The 23,426-nt window shown below is 32.4% G+C and overlaps 1 protein-coding gene across 1 annotated transcript in view; it reads left to right on the top strand.

The window, feature by feature from the left end:
- The window catches only part of LOC143084044 (uncharacterized), a 41,715-nt gene extending 19,584 nt beyond the window's left edge, over positions 1 to 22,131 (top strand). The window contains exons 6-13 of the mRNA XM_076260462.1: positions 2,323 to 2,776; positions 5,898 to 6,670; positions 7,349 to 7,379; positions 9,068 to 9,339; positions 10,127 to 10,154; positions 14,029 to 14,355; positions 16,417 to 16,716; positions 18,747 to 22,131. Of these exons, the coding sequence (XP_076116577.1) occupies positions 2,323 to 2,776; positions 5,898 to 6,670; positions 7,349 to 7,379; positions 9,068 to 9,339; positions 10,127 to 10,154; positions 14,029 to 14,355; positions 16,417 to 16,716; positions 18,747 to 19,081 (2,520 nt within the window). The 3' untranslated portion in view covers positions 19,082 to 22,131. The remainder of the gene's footprint in view (positions 1 to 2,322; positions 2,777 to 5,897; positions 6,671 to 7,348; positions 7,380 to 9,067; positions 9,340 to 10,126; positions 10,155 to 14,028; positions 14,356 to 16,416; positions 16,717 to 18,746) is intronic.
- Positions 22,132 to 23,426: the final 1,295 nt, after the last annotated feature.

Here is a 23,426-nt window from a genome sequence, read left to right as displayed (position 1 = left end):
AGTAGATTAGGTAAATAATCAATATTCAATTTGATATATCTCATTTTCATTGAGCTCATTTGGCCACACCATTCTCAGTAATGGTCTATTGACTACAACAATTGCTCAGTTTATATGTTAAAGTTAGTTTGTATTTGAGTAAGTTTTATTTCAACGAATATGTTGTCAGTAAGAAACTTTAGCATTTAGTTGTACTGCACCAGATGCATTTTTCAACAATACATTTCAAGGATGCAAGAGGCCAAAATGTTTAAAAGTCCAAAACATAATACACAAATAAAATAGACCAACAATGCAGCCAAAACTGTAGAATGAATGCACGAGGACAATACATTCTTTTTTTAAAAATAAGTCTAATCTTTTATAACTACAATTTTAAAAATATACAATATCCGTATGTTCACGCAAATACCGAAATACTGGGTACTGGGTACTATGCTATTAATAGCCCTGTTTTAGATTTGTTGACGATTCATTATAATGTTACTTATTTTTACTAGTGTTTCCAAAAGCTGGTTATACAGTGTAAATTACAAAAATAAATGCAATAGCAAGTTGTTAAAAATTTGAAAAAGATGTCTGTGTTAACGTTCGTTTTGTAAAATCACAAAAAAGGTTTCGTTAGTTTGAACTAAAAAAAATATTTAATATTTTGAAAGATTTACATTTAGATACAATAACTTTAACGGTACCAATTTTCCTGCACCAGCTGCGCATTGCGACAATACATGTCTCTTCAGTGATGCTCATAGCCAAAATATTTGAAATCCAAAGCTTAAATGAAAGATGAAGAGCTATAATCCGAAAGGTCCAAAATGTTTAGCCAAATCCGTGAAAGGAATCAGAGCTTTGAATGAGGGAGATACATTCCTTAATTTATAATAATTTCTAACAATTTGTAACAGCAAATTTTAATAACACAAAAAAAAATCTGTATTTTCATGCCAGCCAGTACCGAAGTACTGGCTACTGGGCTGGTGATACATCGGGAACTAACAGTCCACTAGCACAGGCATCGACTCAGAGGTAGTAATGACATTAACTGTACCAATTTTCCTGCACCAGATGCGCATTTCAACAATACATGTCTCTACAGTGATGCACGTAGCCAAAATATTTGAAATCCAAAGCTTAATTGAAGATGAAGAGCTATAATCCAAAAGGTCCAAAAAGTTAAGCCAAATCCGTTAAAGAAATCAGAGCTTTGCATGAGGGAGATACATTCCTTAATTTGTAATAATTTCTAACAACTTGTAACAGCAAATTTTAATAACACAAAAAAAAATCTGTATTTTCATGCCAGTACCGAAGTACTGGCTACTGGGCTGGTGATACCCTCGGGAACTAACAGTCCACTAGCAGAGGCATCGACCCAGTGGTAGTATTGACATTTACTGTACCAATTTTCCTGCACCAGATGCGCATTTCAACAATACATGTCTCTACAGTGATGCTAGTAGCCAAACTATTTGAAATCCAAAGCTTAATTGAAGACGAAGAGCTATAATCCAAAAGGTCCAAAAAGTTAAGCCAAATCCGTTAAAGGAATCAGAGCTTTGCATGAGGGAGATACATTCCTTAATTTATAATAATTTCTAACAATTTGTAACAGCAAATTTTAATAACACCAAAAAAAAATCTGTATTTTCATGCCAGTACCGAAGTACTGGCTACTGGGCTGGTGATACCCTCGGGAACTAACAGTCCACTAGCAGAGGCATCGACCCAGTGGTAGTAATGACATTAACTGTACCAATTGTCCTGCACCAGATGCGCATTTTGACAATACATGTCTCTTCAGTGATACTCGTAGCCAAAATATTTGAAATCCAAAGATTAAATAAAAGATGAAGAGCTATAATCCAAAAGGTCCAAAAAGTTAAGCCAAATTCGTTAAAGGAATCAGAGCTTCGCATGAGGGAGATACATTCCTTAATTTATAATAATTTCTAACAATTTGTAACAGCAAATTTTAATAACACCAAAAAAATCTGATTTACTGGCTACTGGGCTGGTGATACCCTTGGGGACTAACAGTCAACCAGCAGAGGCATCGACCCAGCATACAACTATAGAACTTCATAATTTCTTAATTGAAAATTTATTAAAACAATGATTAACAAAACTTTGAGAATGTAAGTATTCTAGAGAAATTTAACCTTTAAGAGTAGATGTATCTATTCTGAAAATTTACGATAAATCTAATGATAGTCTAGTTGGATTATTCCATCATTGAAGATGCACATGAATCATGGTGTGCGATACATGCTCTTTAAGCCTCATTTATATGTATTTATATGGCAACTCTTAATATTTTAATAGGAGAATGTTGATGCACGACGTGAAGAACTTTACAATGGAATTGAGGAGTTGTTTAAAGACCACGAGGGACAACATCATCTGGTCCTTAAGCCTCTAATATTTGTCAATGCCAAAGATCAAGGTGACCCAGAAATAGAAGTTCTAAAGAAAACAATCACAGAGCTAACATTCAGCCACCCATGTTGGGGAGAGAGAATGCCTAATGCATGTGTACCACTAGAGCTCGAGATCGCCGAATTAGTAGCAGAAGGAAAACAAATTATGTCATTGGTTGAAGTTGAAGAATTAAATGCCATCAGCGAGGTGTCTGTCCTGTCTCCTGAGCAGCTGACTGATTTCCTTCATTATCAACACTCTCTTGGGAAGATTGTTTATTTTGACACACCACAGCTGAGAGATAATGTTATCATAAGTCCCCTTCTTATGGTGGAAGTTATGAGATCTTTCATTACAGGTGTGTATATATTTTCATTGAGTAGTGATGCTATTGCTGGTTAAAAAAACAATATGCCAAATATTGTTGATCAGCCATTTTTAAAAGCACTTGGGACAATTGAACGGTGCCCTATACGAATCTTCTTGTTGGTTTGTCAGAGCTTTAGCATGTTTAAAAACATTAATTTTATACTTTTTTCCTCACAGCGTTAATATTTTTGAAGTGCACACATTTGTTTTATTCTGTTAATGCTTAACCAAACTTTTAGAATGCAAGTATTCCTACCCTGTTTTAAATTATTAGTACCAACACAATTATGTTTTGAGACAATATGTCGTTGTTATATTCATACCGCAACTCTTACACCTAAGGGAGTATTATTTGCCAATGTCCAAACAAAATGTCCAAAATTAATATTGTTGATCAGCCATTTTTAAAAGCACTTGGGACAATTGAACAGTGCCCTATACAAATGTTCTTGTTGGTTTGTCAGAGCTTTAAAAACATTTATACTTTTTTCCTCACAGCGTTAATATTTTTGAAGTGCACACATTTGTTTTATTCTGTTGTTAAAAATTTGAAAAACGATGTCTGTTTTAACGTTTGTTTTGTAAAAACACAATTGCAAATTTTGAAGAAAAAAAGTTTTGTTGGCTTAAACTGAAACAGATAATAAATATGCTAGAATATTTAGGTATAAGTATAGAACTACCTAACTTATTAATTTAAAATTCATTAAAACAATGCTTCACCAAACTTTTAGAATGCAAGTATTCCTACCCTGTTTTAAATTATTAGTACCAACACAATTATGTTTTGAGACAATATGTCGTTGTTATATTCATACCGCAACTCTTACACCTAAGGGAGTATTGTTTGCCAATGTCAAAAATGTAACTCTACTCACTTTCTAGTTGTATTGGGAGAAAGAAATCTCACCCAGAAATCTAAACCTTAACAATGGAACATCAATTCCTTGTAAAGTTAATATCCTATTTATCTATTAGAATTACACTGCCTGCGATTAATCCAGTAATCAGTTGTTGAAATATCACATACAATTTCTGTAAAATAAAACTAAAACTTTACCAAAACGAATGGAATGTCTTATTTAGATCAAGTCAAACTCTTAAAAAAAAAGTTTCCACTAGAATACTAGTATACTTGAAGTAGTTAACTTTACCCAAAAAAAAACAACTAAAAAAATGAACATAACATTAAGATCAAGGACAACAATTGACTGACAAAGTGTCAACATAAGTTACTGCTAAGTATCATCTTTTGTAACTCTGAAGTGAAATTTGGCGTAATATATTAAGGTTATTGTCATAATGGTAACACATTCGTCATCACTTGCATCATTACTATACGATTGTCTTCTACCCAATATATTGAATATTTACCAAAGTTGAAATTTAATGAAAACAACCATATATTGGATTAATAACGACTATCTGCCTTCAAATAAACAGTCACTTACAGTATACCAATGATTGTTAAACCCAACAAAATCAATCAGAATTAATAACGACTATCTGCCTTCAAATAAACAGTCACTTACAGTATACCAATGATTATTAAACCCAACAAAATCATTCAGAAAAATGCAAAAAGGTGGTTAGGGACTTCATTACTAAATAAATTTAATTTTCCATCACGAAAAGGAGCAGTTTTGATTGAACCATACATTCAAACCACATTCCATCATTGTCATTTATGTTGCTCGTACAAAACGCAGTTCACACATTATTGAATACATGTGCATGCCTTTTTGTCGAGCCTTGGACTTTTGTCGAATAAGCGAGAGATAGTGATCCTACATTCCGTTGTCGTGGTCGTCCTCCACAAATATTTCTCCTGTGGTAAACGTTTTTGGAATTTTCGATAACTTTCTTAAATAAAGGCAACAGTAGTATACCGCTGTTCAAAATTCATAAATCGATAGAGAAAAAAACAAATACGGGTTACAAACTAAAACAGAGGAAAACGTATCAAATTTAAGAGAACAACGACACAACAGAGACACACCACCGAAACGTAACACACACATAAACGAATTATAATGTAACAATGGCCATTTTCCTGACTTGGTATAGGGCATTTTATGAAGAAATGGTGGGTTGAATCTGATTTTGTGGAATGCGAAGCCTCCCGCTTTAATGGCAGTGTTAATTATAACATTAAAATGACAACATTACATGACAGGGTTACAATAAATAAGCAGATAAATGGGGAAAAATAAAGGACAGAGAAACAAACAAATAATAGCCATCCAAAGGTAACAGGTTAAAAAATATTTGTATACACCAGACGCGTGCTACGTCCACACAAAAACTTCAACTGTCCTAGATTTCTACAAAACTTGGACAGAAGCTTTTGTTTTTAATGTGTTTTATTGTTTGATTTTGCCATGTGATTATGGACTTTCCAAATTGATTTTCTTCTATGTTTAGTATTTATGTGATTTTACTTTTTGTTTATGATCATTACAAAGTATTCAGAAGTTGGTTTTTTTTACAAAAAAATTATATTCACTCTATGGTTAAAGTTTTTAAAATGTTAATAACTATCTGACATTATCCTGGATTTATACTTACACCAAACTTTGACAGAAGCTTGTTTATTATCCAAAGATAGTAGCTAGAAAAAAAATTTGTTAAAATTTTATTCTTGTTTTTCTGTATTTTACTTGTAAATGGACTTAGTTTTTCTAACAGTTAACATTATATAGTCTGCAGTTAAAAATTTTAAAACATTTATTAAAACTATACTGGAATTTTATCAAACATGGACAGAAGCTTCTAATAATAAAAAGATAGTTTAGAGAGGAATATTATATTAATTGTTTTCCTCATTTGTGTTGGGCCTGCGATTAACAGCAAAAGTAGGTGAGACACTGGGTTCCGCAGAACCCTTCAAAATTGTTTGTGGTCATATTTTTCCAAATGAAAAATATTCATTTTTTATACTCAATTGATTTGAATACATAATGAGGAATAAAAATTTGTTTTGCAATAGGACATTTAATTCAATTAACAAGACTAGTTTGTTTTCCTGTGCTGCTCTAGGTGAGCCTTATCAATATGCTTGACTTATATTTCATGTCTTAAGATAACATTTGTTTATTTTCATGACATAGATGTGGAATTCTGGCCAAAAGAAGATAAAACAAGGAAAACCTTCAAAAAGATGTCTGAAAATGGAATGATACGAAAAGTAGACCTCTACCAGATTTGGGAGCAAGAAGAATTCCGTCAGATTTTACCATTTAAAGAGTACATATTTGATATGCTGATACACCTAGATATCGTATCTGAACAGCGTAGATATGATACAAAAACCGGAAGTCGCCTACAAATAGAAAACTTCTTTGTACCCTGTATGCTAACACAAAGAAATGAGACAGATTACTTGACACAAGAATGTACGCCAGAAAGGACTCTCAGTTTGGCCTTTGTTTTCAAAGGAACCATTATACCTCCAGCTTTACCAAATCGTCTCATATGCGCATGTCTCAGTATGTGGACATTGAAGCAATACCATGGAAGGAAACTTATGTTTTCTGGGTTTATCGGGTTATCATTTGATAAAGAGCATGATATTGTTGTCTGTGTAGAAGGAAATAAGATCGTTTTGCACCTAGTCCACAAGCGCTCAAAGGGTTTGATAATACCTGATATAGCCACTGGTGTTCGGGATTGTTTGTTTGTTACTTTAGAGAGAATTTCCGAATTTTATCAGTCTTCCATCCATTGTAAAGCCAGCAGCAAGTTACCCTTCCACACCGAGTATTCCTGCTCGAAATTAAACTGTTTCATTTCGGAAAACAAGATGGCTTCAGACACTGAGGAATGTATTTGTGAACACGGTGAAAACATCAAAAATAGCTGGAGTATCTGGAACAAGAAAAGGGTATGTATTCACTTTTACTGAGTGCAATTTATAATTTAATTTCTAAGCCTGTGCATATGTCGTTAAGCTCCCTTATTTCAGAATTTGCATTCAAATGTTAGACATTCAAACTTTCAACTCTTTATAAGAAATAAGATATGCTTTATGAGTGTCAATGCGACAACTCACCACTATAAACCAAAATGACGTAGAATTCAGCAACTATATGGCACCGTAAGGCTTTCAACAATTAGCAAAATATATGTCACATATCAAGCTCTAAAAGTTGTTATGTAAAAATGTTTTGAACAGCGGTATACTACTGTTGCCTTTATTTATATATTCAGAGACAAATTTATATTTGTACAAACTTGTTGATGTTGGTATGATAGTAACTAAACAGCACAGGACGAATGACAGAGGGTCAAACTGATGCTAATGTTGCTATAACATCTCTTTATTTAAACCATTTTCAGTGTAAAGTAGAGTAGCAGATTGATATTTGTAATATTTACCTGACATTGCTTGTGGTAACTTTTAGCATTTGACAATATTGTATTTTTGTTCATCATGTGTGCTTTGTCATTAATTTCACACATTTTACAAAATGAAATATTTGCTGTGGACCAATAAGCAAGTAGATTGTCTACATGGAATTGTGCAAACACTTGGAATGTAGAGTTATTTTCTATTTTACAGGAACAAAAGCAGTGTGATACTAGTTGTCCAGGTAAATGTATTATGTATCTCTCTGCACTTGCATATTATTGACCAGAGTTAACATTTAAATTATGAAAATATCCTATTTCATATCTCATGTCATAAACCATGCTTGACATGCCTTAGTGCTGATAGTTGTTTTCAACACATAATTATATTTCAAATATATATCAGGTTGGAACATCTGTGGAAGAGTAATGGATTTTTACCATCTGAGTTTACAATTACCAAATATAATAGTTAGATGTGGTATGAGTTCCAATGAGACAACTCTCCATCCAAGTCACAATTAATAAAAGTAAACCATTATAGGTCAAGGTACGGTCTTCAACACGGAGCCTTGGCTCACACCGAACAACAAGCTATAAAATTAAAGGGCCCCAAAATTACTAGTGTAAAACCATTCAAACGGGAAAAAACAACAGTCTAATCTATATAAAAAACTAGAGGCTCTAAAGAGCCTGTGTCGCTCACCTTGGTCTATGTGAATATTAAACAATGGACACAGATGGATTCATGACAAAATTGTGTTGTGGTGATGGTGATGTGTATGTACATCTTACTTTACTGAACATTCTTGCGGCTAACAATTATTTCTATCTATATTGAACTTGGCCCAGAAGTTTCAGTGGAAAATGTTAGTAAAAATTTAGAAGTTTTATGAAAATTGTTAAAAATTGACTATAAAGGGCAATAACTCCTAAAGGGGTCAACTGACCATTCCGGTCATGTTGACTTATATGTAAATCTTACTTTGCTGAACATTATTGCAGTTTACAGTTTATCTCTATCTTTAATAGTATTCAAGATAATAACCAAAAACAGCAAAATTTCCTTAAAATTACCAATTCAGGGGCAGCAACCCAACAAGGGGTTGTCCGATTCATCTGAAAATTTCAGGGCAGATAGATCTTGACCTGATGAACAGTATTACCCCATGTCAGATTTGCTCTAAATGCTTTGGTTTTTGAGTTATAAGCCAAAAACTGCATTTTACCCCTATGGTCTATTTTTAGCCATGGCGGCCATCTTGGTTGGTTGGCCGGGTCAAGCCACACATTTTTTAAACTAGATACCCCAATGATGATTGTGGCCAAGTTTGGATTAATTTGGCCCAGTAGTTTCAGAGGAGAAGATTTTTGTAAAAGTTAACGACGACGGACGCAGGACGACGACGGACGACGGACGCAAAGTGATGGGAAAAGCTCACTTGGCCCTTCGGGCCAGGTGAGCTAAAAAGAGATATGAGAAACACTTATGAACCACATCAACAAACAACAACTACTGAACATTAGATTCCTGACTTAGGACAGGTGCAACCAATTGCAGTGGGATTTAATGTTTTAATGGCACTAAACCTTCTCCTTTATATTACAATTACAATTACCGAAGCTGCATGTATTAGTACCTTTCAAGATTTACAAGATTAATTGCTGTAAATTACTAAAGTATATCCTAAATGTTTTATAAGTTAATTGTCTACGGTTGCTGTCAACAAATAAAGTATATGCAACATTTAAATTAATATATTTAGGTGTATTTCGTGAACATAGTTTCTCAGAAATTAGAATAAGGTCACTGCATATGTTGCTAATATTGCGTACCCAATAGCTATTGATGTTGAATAGTTATCTCGTCATTTATCAGTATACTAACATTCTATCTTCACAAAGTTTATGTTTTTTAAATCATGTTTAGGTTTGAGTGAAGATGCATTATCTCAGATTCCAAGTAACACAGAGTTGCTTCGTCTGTCTGTTAATTGTGAGACACGCATGCTTCACGATTTGGCTCTCCATCTTGGAATGGAAGAGATGGTATGGAATGACATGGAAGACAATTACCCAGGAAATATTCAGATTGTCAAATTTTTGACACTTATGCATTTAAAAGAGAATGATGAAATACGATTCACAGAATTGGACAACGGATTGAGAGAAATGGAAATGACACCACATACATTATGTGTTGTAAGTAATTATTACAATTGACTGCTTCAATTGTATTTATATTTTTATATTATATGTGGCATATAGTGTGTTTTTAAGGTTTATATATTACATACTGACAACATGGTCATCATAAATGGGATGAAAATACGTCACGCAGGCCAGACAGATGGATTTGGCTATTTTATTCGATTCTATTTGGTCTTATAGCTATTTAATAATTCGGTTCTTATCAGTCTTTGACTTTCAAATATTTTACTTTGAGCGTTCCCCATGAAAGCAAACCCAGAAAATCCCTTTGGACGCATCACATTCCTATAACGTGTTAATTACATATTTTTCAGTATGATGTATTATGCTCAAAAAGGACAAGATGGTTCCCCAATTTGACTCAATTACTTCTGTAATAACTGTAGGAACTTGTTAAACATAGTGTAGCTCATGCCCTTGAACATGTATTTCACATCTGGTCTGGACCATTTACTTTTGTAATAACTGTAGGAACTTGTTAAACGTAGTGTAGCTCATGCCCTTGAACATGTATTTTACATCTGGTCTGGACCATTTACTTCTGTAATAACTGTAGGAACTTGTTAAACGTAGTGTAGCTCATGCCCTTGAACATGTATTTTACATCTGATCTGGACTATTTACTTCTGTAATAACTGTAGGCATGTATTTTGCATCTGGTCTGGACCATTTACTTCTGTAATAACTGTAGGAACTTGTTTTCATATAACATACATCCATGTAAGATTTAATTCATCGACCTGAAATGAAGTGATGCTTAATATTTATATATTTTCAGGTACGTCGTAGAAAACAAGTAAAATCTAGTAAGTATACTTTGATAACTAAAGGTATACTTATCAAGGATTTGTTTTTACTGTTCTGTAGCATAAATGGAATTTCAATCAAAGATGATGAACTGGATCTGCCATCAATGTATTGGATACCTAAACTGCATAAGTGTCCTTAAAAACAACGGTATATTGCTTGGTCTTCCAAGTGCTCTACGAAACCTCTTTCTATATTATTAACATCTATCCTATCAGCAATCAAAGACTGGCTTCAAAGTTATTGAGAAACTGCCTATTCTAGAGGTGGCGTGAATCAGATGTGGATACTTAAAAATTCAAAAGATGTTTTAGAGTACATATGATCTAACTCTCTTTCATCTTGTAATAGTATTAAAACATTTGACTTTTCTGCACTTTATATAAGTATTCAGCATTCCAAACTAAAAAACAAATTGAAAGAGTTGGTATTGCTGTGTTTCATAAAAAAGAATGGCCAACGAAGATTCAAGTATCTTGTCTTAGGAAGGGATATATCCTACTTTGTAAAGGATCACTCTGATTCAAACAAAAAATTCTCTGAAACTGACATTATCAAGATGCTTGATTCCTTGATTGACAACATATTTGTTACGTTTGGAGGACGTGTTTTTCAACAGACTATCAGCATTCCAATGGGAACGAATTATGCCACTCTTCTTGCCCACTTGTTTCTTTATTATTATGAGGCTGACTTTATACAGGAACTTCTTAGGAAGAAAGATATAAAGTTAGCAATATCCTTTAACTCTACTTTCTTCTATATAGATGATGTACTTTCACTAAATAATTCAAAATGTGGTGACTATTTCGAATGCATCTATCTCATTGAACTAAAAGAATACAACAGATACAGTGAAGTCGGCCTGATATCTTGACTTACATCTAGAAATTGACAATGAGGGTCAATTGAAAACAAAACTTTACGACAAAAGAGATGATTTCAGCTTTCCTATTGTGAACTTTCCATTTCTAAGTAGCAACATTCAAGCAGCACCTGTATACGGTGTATATATCTCCCAATTGCTACGATATTTCCGTACTTGCATTTCCTATCATGATTTTCTTGATAGAGGGTTGTTTCTCACAAGGAAGCTATTAAACCAACAGTTCCATCATCTCTTCGTAAATTTTACGGATGCCATCACGAGTTAGTTGACCGTTATGGAATAACCGTTTCCCAAATGACATCAAATATGTTCCTTTCGTCGTAACTACAATCCCCTTCATTTTCATGAATGTGACCTACCGAATTAAACTATTTACCAGATTTGTTATCACATAAACAACACGACGGGTGCCACATATGGAGAAAGGATTTGCTTACCCTTCCGGAGCACCCGAGATCACCCCTAGTTTTGGTGGGTTCGTATTGTTTATTCTTTAATCTTCTGTGTTGTGTCATGTCTACTATTGTTTGTCTGTTTTTCCATTTCATTTTGAGCCATGGCGTTGTCAGTTAACTTTCGATTAATGAGTTTGACTGTCCCTCTGATATCTGTTGCCCTCTTTTATGTTGGTAAAATATCTGATTAAAGGTAGAATATGTCTCAATTAGTCATCTTTCCATTTTACATATCAATGCAACTTGGAATTTTCACATGTCAAAGGATTGACCAGTAATCATAATGTTATTGTCTTTGTCATTTGTCTATGTGTCTTTTTTGATAAAAAAAAAAAAAAACAGTAAGCACAAACCTTCGAATAATAAGCAGGTAATCTTCTTTTGAAATCGTTTAGTTTGTTCAATTATAAAACAGTAAGAAAATTCTTAAAAATCTAAACACTATCTTTCCTTATTTACAGATGCTATTTTCTTCCATGAATATTTCTGCTTCTGACTGCTTCCCTGAATTTATTCCAATTAATTTGTAATAATTTTAATAATGTTTCTGTTGTTTGGTTGTTTCATCTTGTTGTTGGTGTTTTTCTGTTGGATTTGGTTTGTGATCCGGATCTGCTTTCTCTTAATCGAGTTGTGGCTTTCAAGCGACGGTGTGCTACTGTTACCTTTATTGAGAGGGCACTAAGTGCATTAATTAGGTGCCTTTTTTGTAGTCCTTCTTTCACATCCGTGTATACTTTCATATAGGCGATGTGAGCAATTGTTAACAGTTTGCATCAATTGCCAGTCATTTTAAATCTCATCTTCTGAAGCTACGTTCTAAGTCAACCTCGAACAAAACATACAATTTTGTTTTAAATAGTTTATGTTTTGATGTTTTACCTGGGGAAATTAACTACGATAAACTAATTTTGCTGTTATAACTTGTCCATGATACTGTGTTCAAATGTATGTCCAATCTAGAAAATCCTTAACAAATGATACTTTCAATGGATCTGTCTGCAAAACATTCACATTTTCTCCGTTTTAACATTTGATTGACTAATGTCTATGTCCATCATCTAATAGTATTAATATCTTAAACAAGTCAGAAACTATTGAACCAATATATTAACAACTTTGAGAGAAAGGTTTTTAGAGTATGCAGCATAAATATTGTCTTGTCAACAAACATGGCTGATATGACTTGACATAGGACATACAGTTACAATGATTTGTTTTGTCTAAATAAACATTTTACTAGCAGATTGAAAATAATAATATAACAGGAGCAAAACACATATTGTCAATTTTCCTGTAGAACTTGTATCATTTTCATAACAAATTTATAAAATTAGCAATGGTGAATTTAATGAATCATACATTTTTCTATTTTGTGTTTCGCATCCGTTTGTCTTTTGTCATTTTTGTCAGAATTGTGACAACAGTTGCTAAATGTGAGACAATCTAGTGACGTTAAAGTATTCTATTAACAATGATTAAGCTTTATATTTTGACTGTCCCTCTGGTATCTTTCGTCCCTCTTTTAGATAGGACAAAATTCACCTGAAATTAACCTTAATTCATGATTCAGGTTCTCTTTACATTGTCAAGTTAGTATCTCAAAAGTCAACTAAATTTGGTGCATGTAATGAGTGTAACGTGTACATATCTGACTGAACTTAACCTCATTCTCATGGTTCATTTGATTTGTCAACGCTGTTTTTTATGACAGGGCATTTTTTCAGATACTATTAATATACGTCACCTATATCTAGTGTATAAGATTATTGCAACAATACAAATGTCCATCTGGCTTGATTCTCCTGACCCTGACCACATTTTCATGCTTAAATGATAAACAGTTTTCCTGGTGAAGTAAATATCACAGATAAGTAAAATGTCAACTATATTTGATGTATCAAATGATTGTAAGGTTTATATGTCCAGGTTTTGTTTGACTTGGTCTCATTTTCAGAGTCTATTGGTCAATGTGTTGTTTGGTAGTTTTCCCTGTAACAACATATCAGGTACATTTGATTCATGGCATGAACGAACGTGAAGATGTCCATCTAGTCATTTTGTCTTATCCTAATCCCATTTTCAGAATTTATTGGTAAAAGTTTTGGTAGTTTTCTTCGTTCCGTAATACTAGTTTTTTTAAATGTTTATGTTGGATGATTGTCTGAGTGGAATTCTCTCTTAAATGCTGGTCATGACCCTTTAAGAATTATCCAGGAGACGATTAAGAGAATTGGGATGAGAAATATTGATAAGTTTTGGCAGTCAAATATAGGGAATGAAGAACATGCCCTTGAATAATGATGGGGGGGGGGGGATAAAAAGGTCCGCTTTCAGTTTCAGCTATGGTCTTTTTTCAAGAGAGCATGAATTGCATCCAAATGCTATATACAATACATGTACCATACTTGATTGTTAGTACCAGCTTGAAATATAAATTCAGTTCTCATACACATGCATTTATCTTTCGAGGATTTTTGAGTCTTTAATTAGTTTTGATAGATATATTTTATTTCTTGTTCTATATAGGTATTCCTGACGATATTCTAGACTGTATTCCATCAGATGAAATTTTAGATAGATTAGCACCACTGGTTGGCAAGATAGTTTTTCAACTTGGAATACAACTTGGACTGTCTGTAGAAGATTTAGAGAGTATTAGAGAGAAATGGGATCGTGATTTGACAGCACAGAATAAGGAAGTGTTGTTTAAATGGAGGAGGGACAGAACAGTGAAACCTACAATACGGGTACTTGAGCAAGTTTTTGTAGATATTGGTAAAGGAGCAAGTTGTTTAAAAAAAGTTGTGAAAGATGTTGATCCCAAGACACTTAGAGCAGTGGAAATGGTTACAGGTAACACTTAATGAATATTCTGAATAAATAAAACACACTGTTAGTACAATGCCTTTCTAAAATATCACTTATATGGAAAAGTCAAACACATCAGCTATATGGAAAAGTCAAAAACTGCAGGGTAGGCATCTGTAATTGTGAGTGCTAATAAGACAACTCTCCATTCAAGACACAATTTGTAATAGTGAAGCATTCTAATATAACTCATGTATATCATCATTCCCAATGTGAATTTATAATTGTTTTGAATAAACGTTGAACAACAAAAATTCTTCCTTTGACGTTAACATTTTCTGACGTCAGACAAGCAAAGCAATGCATGTGTTTTTGTCGAGCCTTCGACTTAAGTCGAAAAAGCGAGACTAAGCGATCCTACATTCAGTCGTCGGCGGCGGCATCCACAAATATTCACTCTGTGGTTAAAGTTTTTGAAATTTTAATAACTTTCTTAAACTATACTGAATTTCTACCAAACTTGGACAGAAGCTTGTTTATGATCATAAGAAAGTATCCAGAAGTAAATTTTGTAAAAATAAAATTCCATTTTTTCCGTATTTTACTTATAAATGGACTTAGTTTTTCTGCGAGGAAACATTACATTCACTTTGTGGTTATAGTTTTTAAGATTTTAATAACTTTCATAAACTATCCTTGATGTGTACCAAACTTGGACAGAAGCTTGTTTATGATCATAAGATATAATTATCAAGAAGAAAATTTTGTAAAAATAAATTTCCACTTTTCCGTATTTTACTTATAAATGGACTTAGTTTTTTTGCCAGAAACTAAACATTCACTCTGTGGTTTAAGTTTTTAAAATATTTATAATGTTCTTAAACTATCCTGGATTTCTACCAAACTTAGACAAAAGCTTGTTTCTGATGATAAGATATTATTCAGAAGTAAATTTTGTAAAAAAAAAATTCACTTTTTTCATATTTTACTTATAAATGGACTTGGTTTTTCTTCCAGTTAACATTACATACAGTCTGAAGTTAAAGTTTATAAAACATTTATTAGATTCATAAACTATCCTGGATTTTTTACCGAACTTGGAAGCTTCTTTCAATCAAAAGACAGTATAGAGAGGGAAATTTTTATTGATGTTTTTCTTCATTTGTGTTGAGTCTGCGATTAACAGCATAAGTAGGCAAGACACTGGGTTCAGTGGAACCCTTATGATTTTTTTTAAAATTTGATAGATATTTTTGTGCTTTTTTGTAAAGGATTGTTTGTTTTGAGATTGTGACACAATGATGACTGGTGTACCAATATTTTGACTTTTATTTATTATGTCTGTTTTGTTAACAAATCGTTGTAAGTATAACGGAATTTGATGCGACTGTCATACAAGAGAGAGGTTTAGTGCTATAAAACCAGGTTCAGTCCGCCATTTGCTACGTTTTAAAATGTCTGTCCATTCGTTTGATGTGTATTGTCATTTTATTTTAATTTGCTATTTGATTCGGGACTTTACGATTGAACTTTCCTCGGTGTTCAGTATTTTTGTGATTTTACTTTCCATTATAGGCCATAGTAAGATCTTCAAGATGCAGACTTGGATCACACCGAGCATGTTTATCTTGTTGTGTATATCCAAAAAAAAATTATGAACGATCTAAGTAAAAAACACTATTAGTTATTATGTATTTAGCAATGTTTATATAGTACAGGAAATATGTATATCATAGATTTATAACAGAAATATATAAAATCAGTGCTAAACCACTATTTGTAAAATAGTTTTGCCTAGTATATCACAATGCCCCTGATGTTATGTTTTTTTTAATGAAATTACATACAATTAGAAAAAAAATATAAAACGTTGATCTATTATACCTCACCATATGGTTAAGCATATCTTCTCTATCGCCATTTTCTGACGTATTAGGTTGTTGCTAATGGACTTCAAAAACACTTGCTGCAGGAAAAAGTAGAAAAACAAAAATCAAAATCAAAATCGAAAACAGAAAGATACATAAACAGTAAAGGGTGTGTTTTGTTTACTTGATGATCTACCAAATTTTTGTTTTCTTAATAAACCGATCTGTTCATTTACAGATAGAATCAGAGAAAATGAAAACAGAATCATACAGGATATACAAATCAGTCAAATTTTAGACCATATGATGACTAATTTAGTGATATCAGTAGATGACAGACGTGGTATTGAAAAACATGCTGGGCAAGACGATCAAAACAGAGCATTGCTGGATATTGTGATCAAAAGGAGAGAACCTGCGTATGGTGTATTTGTTGACGGATTACGTGTTTATGGATACGAAGAAATCGCTAATGATTTGAAATGCAATTCACACGAAATCAATGCAGATACATTATCAGCATCTGCTGAAACTGAAGGTATGACTGATGAGTTTATTATAAACACAAGCAAAGAAGTTTTTATATTGAAATAATTGTTAAATCTCATTCATTCAAATTAGATATAATGTAAGTGCTTCTTCCAGATCTTTTGTGTCGTATTTAATTTATCATAAGTATACTACTCTTCTGGCATACCAAAGTAGGTCACTGGTATATATGATGAGTCTTTCGAGACGATTTTAAGTTAGTGTTAATTAATTGTGTTCTTAGACATTGTGACTTTGAGATCAATATTCTTTTCTAGTTATAGGATAGACAACACTTGGTAATGTTTTATGAAGATTTATACTAAAACGCGTGTCTGGTGTATTAAATTATAATCCTGGTACCTTTGATACCACGGGGTCGATGCCACTGCTGGTGGACGTTTCGTCCCCGAGGTTTATTTTTTCGAAAAACTAAGGATTTCCTTATTCCAGCAATAGATTACCTTAGCCGTATTTGGCAAAACTTTTTGGAATTTTGGGTCATCAATGCTCTTCAACTTTGTACTTGTTTGGCTTTATAACTTTTTTTATCTGAGCGTCACTGATGAGTCTTATATTGAGGAAATGTGCGTCTGGCGTATTAAATTCTATTCCTGGTACCTTTGATATTAGAACATATCCACACTTTCGAGGGACCTTACAAATTATCCTTTCCCATTGCGATATTCAAACCTAAATGAGAGTTCATTTTTTATAATGAATTGGATGTAAAACATAAGTAATGATAATGTCAATGGAGTGAAATAGCACTGACATATTCCACGAGGACGAAAAATATGGAATATTTTTTTTCTGTTTCAGATACAATTTGATACTTTTATATCTTCACTTTTTTCTAAATCACACAATGTTATATTAATCCGTGTTTTTTTTTTTAATTCGATTTTTTATAATTATAAAACTCACTTTATAAGTATTTGAATTCAGACCATTATACAATTATGGCCCGTTGAAAATGTGAATATCAAAAATTGTCAACAGGAGAAAGTTATTTCAATAAGGGTTGACAGTTTTGGATATTCATCAATTCTAAGGGACCGCAATTGTTTTATTATACCGAACTAACAGTAGAAGGGCCTTTTGAACATTTACTATATTCTTTTCAAACAGTGAAACACGAGCCGACGTTTTCAGAAATTATGTTTGTGTTCTATAATTTCTCGAATGTACAACAAAGGTAGAATCTTTTTGTAAAAAATGGATTGTCCTGAAAAGGACCTTTCATAAGATATATCATCAGCTGCTGGCACTCTATTCATGCTTAACGTATTATTTCCTCGTCTCTCAACGGGCTTCCAGTGTAACGTGAACGCTGCCATATTGTTAATTTACGTCTGTGACGTCATTTTATGGGAGATAACTCGAGTGCAAATCTAGAAACTGAAAAGGTTATTCGCCGGTGAATTAATTATAGGGTTATTCAATGCTGGTGTATATTTTTAGGGTTATTCTCTTTGCAATTAAATGAAATTTAATTAAATTATTCTATGTCACGTGATAAGGTGTTACCTAATATAATTGTTTGTAATATATGTAAGGTATAAAAATCAAATGTAATTTATATAATTAAATAAATATTAGTTTGCTTCATTTGTTCACCAATTTATTTTTTTGTTTATTGTATATGTGTACCATTACAAAATGTTTTGAAAAAATCAAAATCCACAATGTTTTTTTTTTTTATTATTTTCTGTTTCATCTTTAATCCGTATGCTATTTTCCAAAAGAAAATGCCTCAGGAGATTGTACACTTGTTAGTGTAGTTATTTTAAAGAGTTCACTTTCATAATTAATCGACAATGAAAAGTCATTCATGTAAAGCATTTCATTGTGCATGGAAAACCAATTGTTATAAATCATGTCAGTACCGATGTACTAACGATTGAGCTGATGATACACTAGGGAAATGAAAGTCCAGCTGAGGTTTCCATCCAGTGCTGTAAAATATAATGAATACAGCATGTGTCCGAATCGTATTTCTGCATATGTATTTACCTTTCATTTCTTTACATTTTGTAGACTTATCAGACTGGAATGTTCCATTGTATAAAGTTCGTTTACAGAAGAATTACCTCAAGGTCATAACAGATATACAACATGAGAGCATAGTAGATCATCTAATAACAAGAGAGGTAGTGTCAATTGATGATGGGAAGAAGATAGAGTCTGGTAAAACCCCACAAGAAAAGAACAGAAACTTAATAGACATGCTTTTACGTAAAAATGAACAGGGCTTTAATGAATTTATCAAAGCCCTACGAAAAGACTCAGTTTATGCAGATCTTGCAGATCAAATAGAAAAGACTGACGTAACGAGCAGAGATATGGCAACCCTTCGTAAATGCTTGAAATAGGATGAATGTATTTTCTTTCAGAAAAAAAAACTGTACACAACATCTAAGACAAACACCTGTAAACAATTAATAGGAAGAGGTATAGTCGATCCATTGTTCAATGATTTGGTCACTTAAACCATCTCTTATACTAAAATGGATCACAATATACTAGAGACATTTTTTATATTATATTATGTATGTTGGAGTTAGTTTTTGTTGCAGTCAAGTGTTTATGTTGTCCTGTTGTTTTCCTCTTATATTAGATGTGTATCACTTAGTTCTTTTTTGTAACTCAGATTGATTTTATCTAAATCAATGTATGACATTTGAACAACAGTATACTACTGTTGCCTTCATTTATATTAAACATATTTCATGTTTGAGTGTCATACATGGCAAGGAAAAAGTTAAAATATATACTCATCCCTTTTACGTGTGTTCTTTGCTAAACACAAATCCCCTTTTTGGTGTTCGTTCTTAAACAGATATGATAATTATGAAGCAGTCATGACATATTCTGTTCAAGAAAATAATTTTAATGTATTCTGATATAATTATTGGAAACCAGTAATTGGAAAGTTAATATGCACTACTATTTTATCGAAGATCCAAACATTTGGCTGTGCGATATATATATTTATATTTATATGTATAACTGCCAGCCCTCCCGTTCAAATGACAAAATTCGGGAAATCTCTTGTACGGGAGTACAGAACATCCCTCCTTTGGATATTTCAACCTTGAACGACAGGTGAAAATTTACTCCGTTTTTGTGTCACTGATGAGGGTTATGTTACCTGTAAATCACAGACCATGAGAAATCAAATGGCTTCACTTGACAGCTGTGGTGTCAAACATCGTACTACTTAAGCTTTGTGTGATTAAAAACACTTAACAGAAATTTCTAGTTACTTCCTATGTTTAATCCTGTTTTAAGTTATCCTTCTTAAAATAATGTAAATTGATAAAACAATATAAATTAAATACAAATCGAACAAAGAGTAACAAAGAATAACAAAAGAATGGCAATTCAATGAATTTGTATGCCTTAGGACACTAAAAATTATTATATTTAAAAAATTCTACTTACTGTTTGAATTGAAATTTATAAGAAATGTATTAAACCAAAATTGTTGAAAAGTAATTGTGCATTCACATAATGTACCATCCATGACAATAAGGTTGAAATTGAAATAGAGATAACTTATTACAAAGGTGTCCTGATTGTAGGCATATGTCAAATATAATGAAAACGTAAAGAAACAAACTACACACCTTGTATAAGATATAAACTTATTTAAAGAAATAAAGTATATCTATTAACTCTTTTATATGTGTTTTGTAGATGATTAAATAAACAGGTCATATATTTCACTTGAAAATGTCCATGATGTTATTCGTGCAAAATATCCCACTCAGTTGTCATAGCTAAGGGGGGATCATCCTCTTTGAAGGTTTCAGGGGTTGGCAGGTATAAATATAAAATATATGCCTCAAACTTCCAAGAATTTAAACCTATATACTTTATTCCTCTTACTTAACAGTTGGTCCTTCTCAACTTCAATTTGGCCACTATCTATTTGCATTCATACTGGTAAAGTTCCCAAGTTGTGTCTCTTTGAGATGCAACATACATATCATATCTGGGAAGCAGTTGGTAAACAAAATATCTAGCAAAAGTATATATCCCAAAAGAGGCGTGGTTTGTGAAACTGATGTTTTTACAAAGTGCAACCTTAAGGTAATGTCATAGCTTGATGCAATATACTATATGTACTATTTTGAAAATCCTACATAGCTGTATTTAGGTTATTACGAATTTCATTTCAGTCATAGATGAAGTCTAATAAATGATAAAGTATGTAAATATGAAATAACTAATTCAAAGACCGTTTTCGTGTCTTTGAGGTGTTTATGAATTTTTGACAGTAGCTTGTTGTAAATACAGCTACTTTTATTTGTACATTTGTAAATAAAAATGGCTCTTCATAAATATAGTTTTGAACAAAAATGCAACGATATGCTCTTACTATGTAAATATTGTTGTTTTTACATTATATTGTATTTTACAACTTTTTTTTTATTCGTCATAACAGCTCTGTTTTGTTCAACAAACCCATCTTTCATCTATCAGAAAACAGAATTTTTAATCCAAACATATCAGTGATAATTGTTTTGTTATATTATATTGATCAATTATGAACTTTTGACGAGGTCTTTAAGTAATGTAGCGACCTATATGCATGTAGATTACATTGACCAAGCACAAAGTCCATATAATCTAACAGGCTAATATATAACGTACTGACTGAGTAAAAATTCATGATTTATATATTACATATTTAAATAGTGTATTATGAAAATGGACTTTAATGTTTTTTCTGTGTAATTTAAGTTGTATGTTTAAAGATTGTTAGCATGCCAGTGAAAATATAAATATTCTTCCAACAACTTCACAGCTTGGTGCGTTAGCATTCTTGTATTCTTATATATTTTAGCGTTTAACAGCATACCATATATATTTTCTTCTGACAAACTTGCAAATCTTCTTTTTATCTGCAGTTGTGCTTCTTGCATTATTGTTTTGTGTAACGTCTTAACGAAGAGTAATTTCGGACACCATAAATACACTTTAAAATAGAAACAGATTCATAAAACAACCTTTGTAGAACATGATCGCAATATCCAATGAAAACAGGAGAATTCTACACCATATGTGATATTAGCAAATATTTGAAAGTGTTTGAGAATATGTTAAATGTCAAAAAACATTTATGGACCTACATCCGATCAAATGTAGGGCATCTACCAAGTCATGTGTTGTTTGTTAGTGTTTTAACGCAATGCTATTTAACGTCCTACTGGATTTTCCTTTACACGTTTCATTCGATTGTTGCTGATGAGTCTTTTACTAAAATTAATTTTAGAAGATACCAAGACATTCTTTATTGACATAATTAATAAGTTAGATAAAATTTTGGAGGATTGCAACACAATTTCATATAGCAGTCCTAAGTATGAAATTGTTCAAATTATTATGGCATATTGTTATTCTAAACTATTTCCCAAAATTGATCGCCCTGAAGATCATAAAAAACATTTTATTAAAATAAAATATGTCAATAAAGGTTTTGATTTTGTAAATATTGCCGTTATATTTAACGACCATTCTGTTAAAGAACAAATTCCTGGATATTTTGACAATACTGAGCTACCTCTTATTTGTTATGTTTACAAGAAATCTACCCGGAAATTTGGGTTTAATTATAGTCAACTGTGTAAAGATGTTAATATCAGTGAAAATACACCTACTTCATGTAATTGTAGTACCTCCAAATGTATTTATGGACCCATTTCCCATGTTATAACAGGAGATCTTAACATCATTCAAGACCGAGAGTTAAAATCATTTCTCAGTAAAGGACCTAAATATCGTCCCCCGTCAATTATTAATTGGAATGAGTGTCGTAATATCATCCACGACTCACTCCATACTTACTGTATGAAATGGATAAAACGGGAAAAAGCTGACAAAAAATCTTTGGACTCTTTTTTTAATTCAGTAATGAAGATAGTTGATATACGTATTCAACATTTTAAAGAACATTTTACTATTGACAATAACCACAAAAAACCTATTTCTCGTATCAAACATAAACTAAAAGAACTAGCCAAGAAATTTGTTTTTGTCCCGGCCGATAAAGCTGCTACTAATATTATTATTGTTTGACGTAAATTTTACATTGAGGTTCTGAAAAAAGAAATCACCAATTCATCAATAATATTAACGGTATCAATTTTCTTGCACCAGATGCGCATTTCGACAATACATGTCTCTTCAGTGATGCTCGTGGCCAAAATATTTTAAATCCAAAGCTTATATGAAAGATGAAGAGCTATAATCCAAAAGGTCCAAAAAGTATATCCAAATCCGTGAAAGGAATCAGAGCTTTGCATGAGGGAGATACATTCCTTGATTTATAATAATTTCTATCATTTTGTAACAGCAAATTTTAATAATACAAAAAAAATCCGTATTTTCATGCCAGTACCGAAGTACTGGCTACTGGGCTGGTGATACCCTCGGGGACTAATAGTCCACCAGCAGAGGCATCGACCACATTCCAACTGACTCTATTTTCAGAAAACGACATCTGTAACAAACATAAACTTTTAGCTACCGCTTTACAAGCAGAGCCAAATACAATGAAAGTTCCAACTATGTACTGGCTTCCGAAGCTACACAAAACACCTTACAAATATAGATTTATTTCGTCTTCAAGCCATTGTTCCACTGCTAAATGGTTTATTCTTCTTACCAGCACACTTGGTACCATTAAAAACCTGATAATAAATTGTTCAA

Source organism: Mytilus galloprovincialis, chromosome 7 (assembly GCF_965363235.1).
Source record: "Mytilus galloprovincialis chromosome 7, xbMytGall1.hap1.1, whole genome shotgun sequence".
Lineage (NCBI taxonomy): Eukaryota > Metazoa > Mollusca > Bivalvia > Mytilida > Mytilidae > Mytilus > Mytilus galloprovincialis.
Note: the sequence above shows the minus strand (reverse complement) of the source record. Positions and strands in the feature narration are given on the sequence as shown.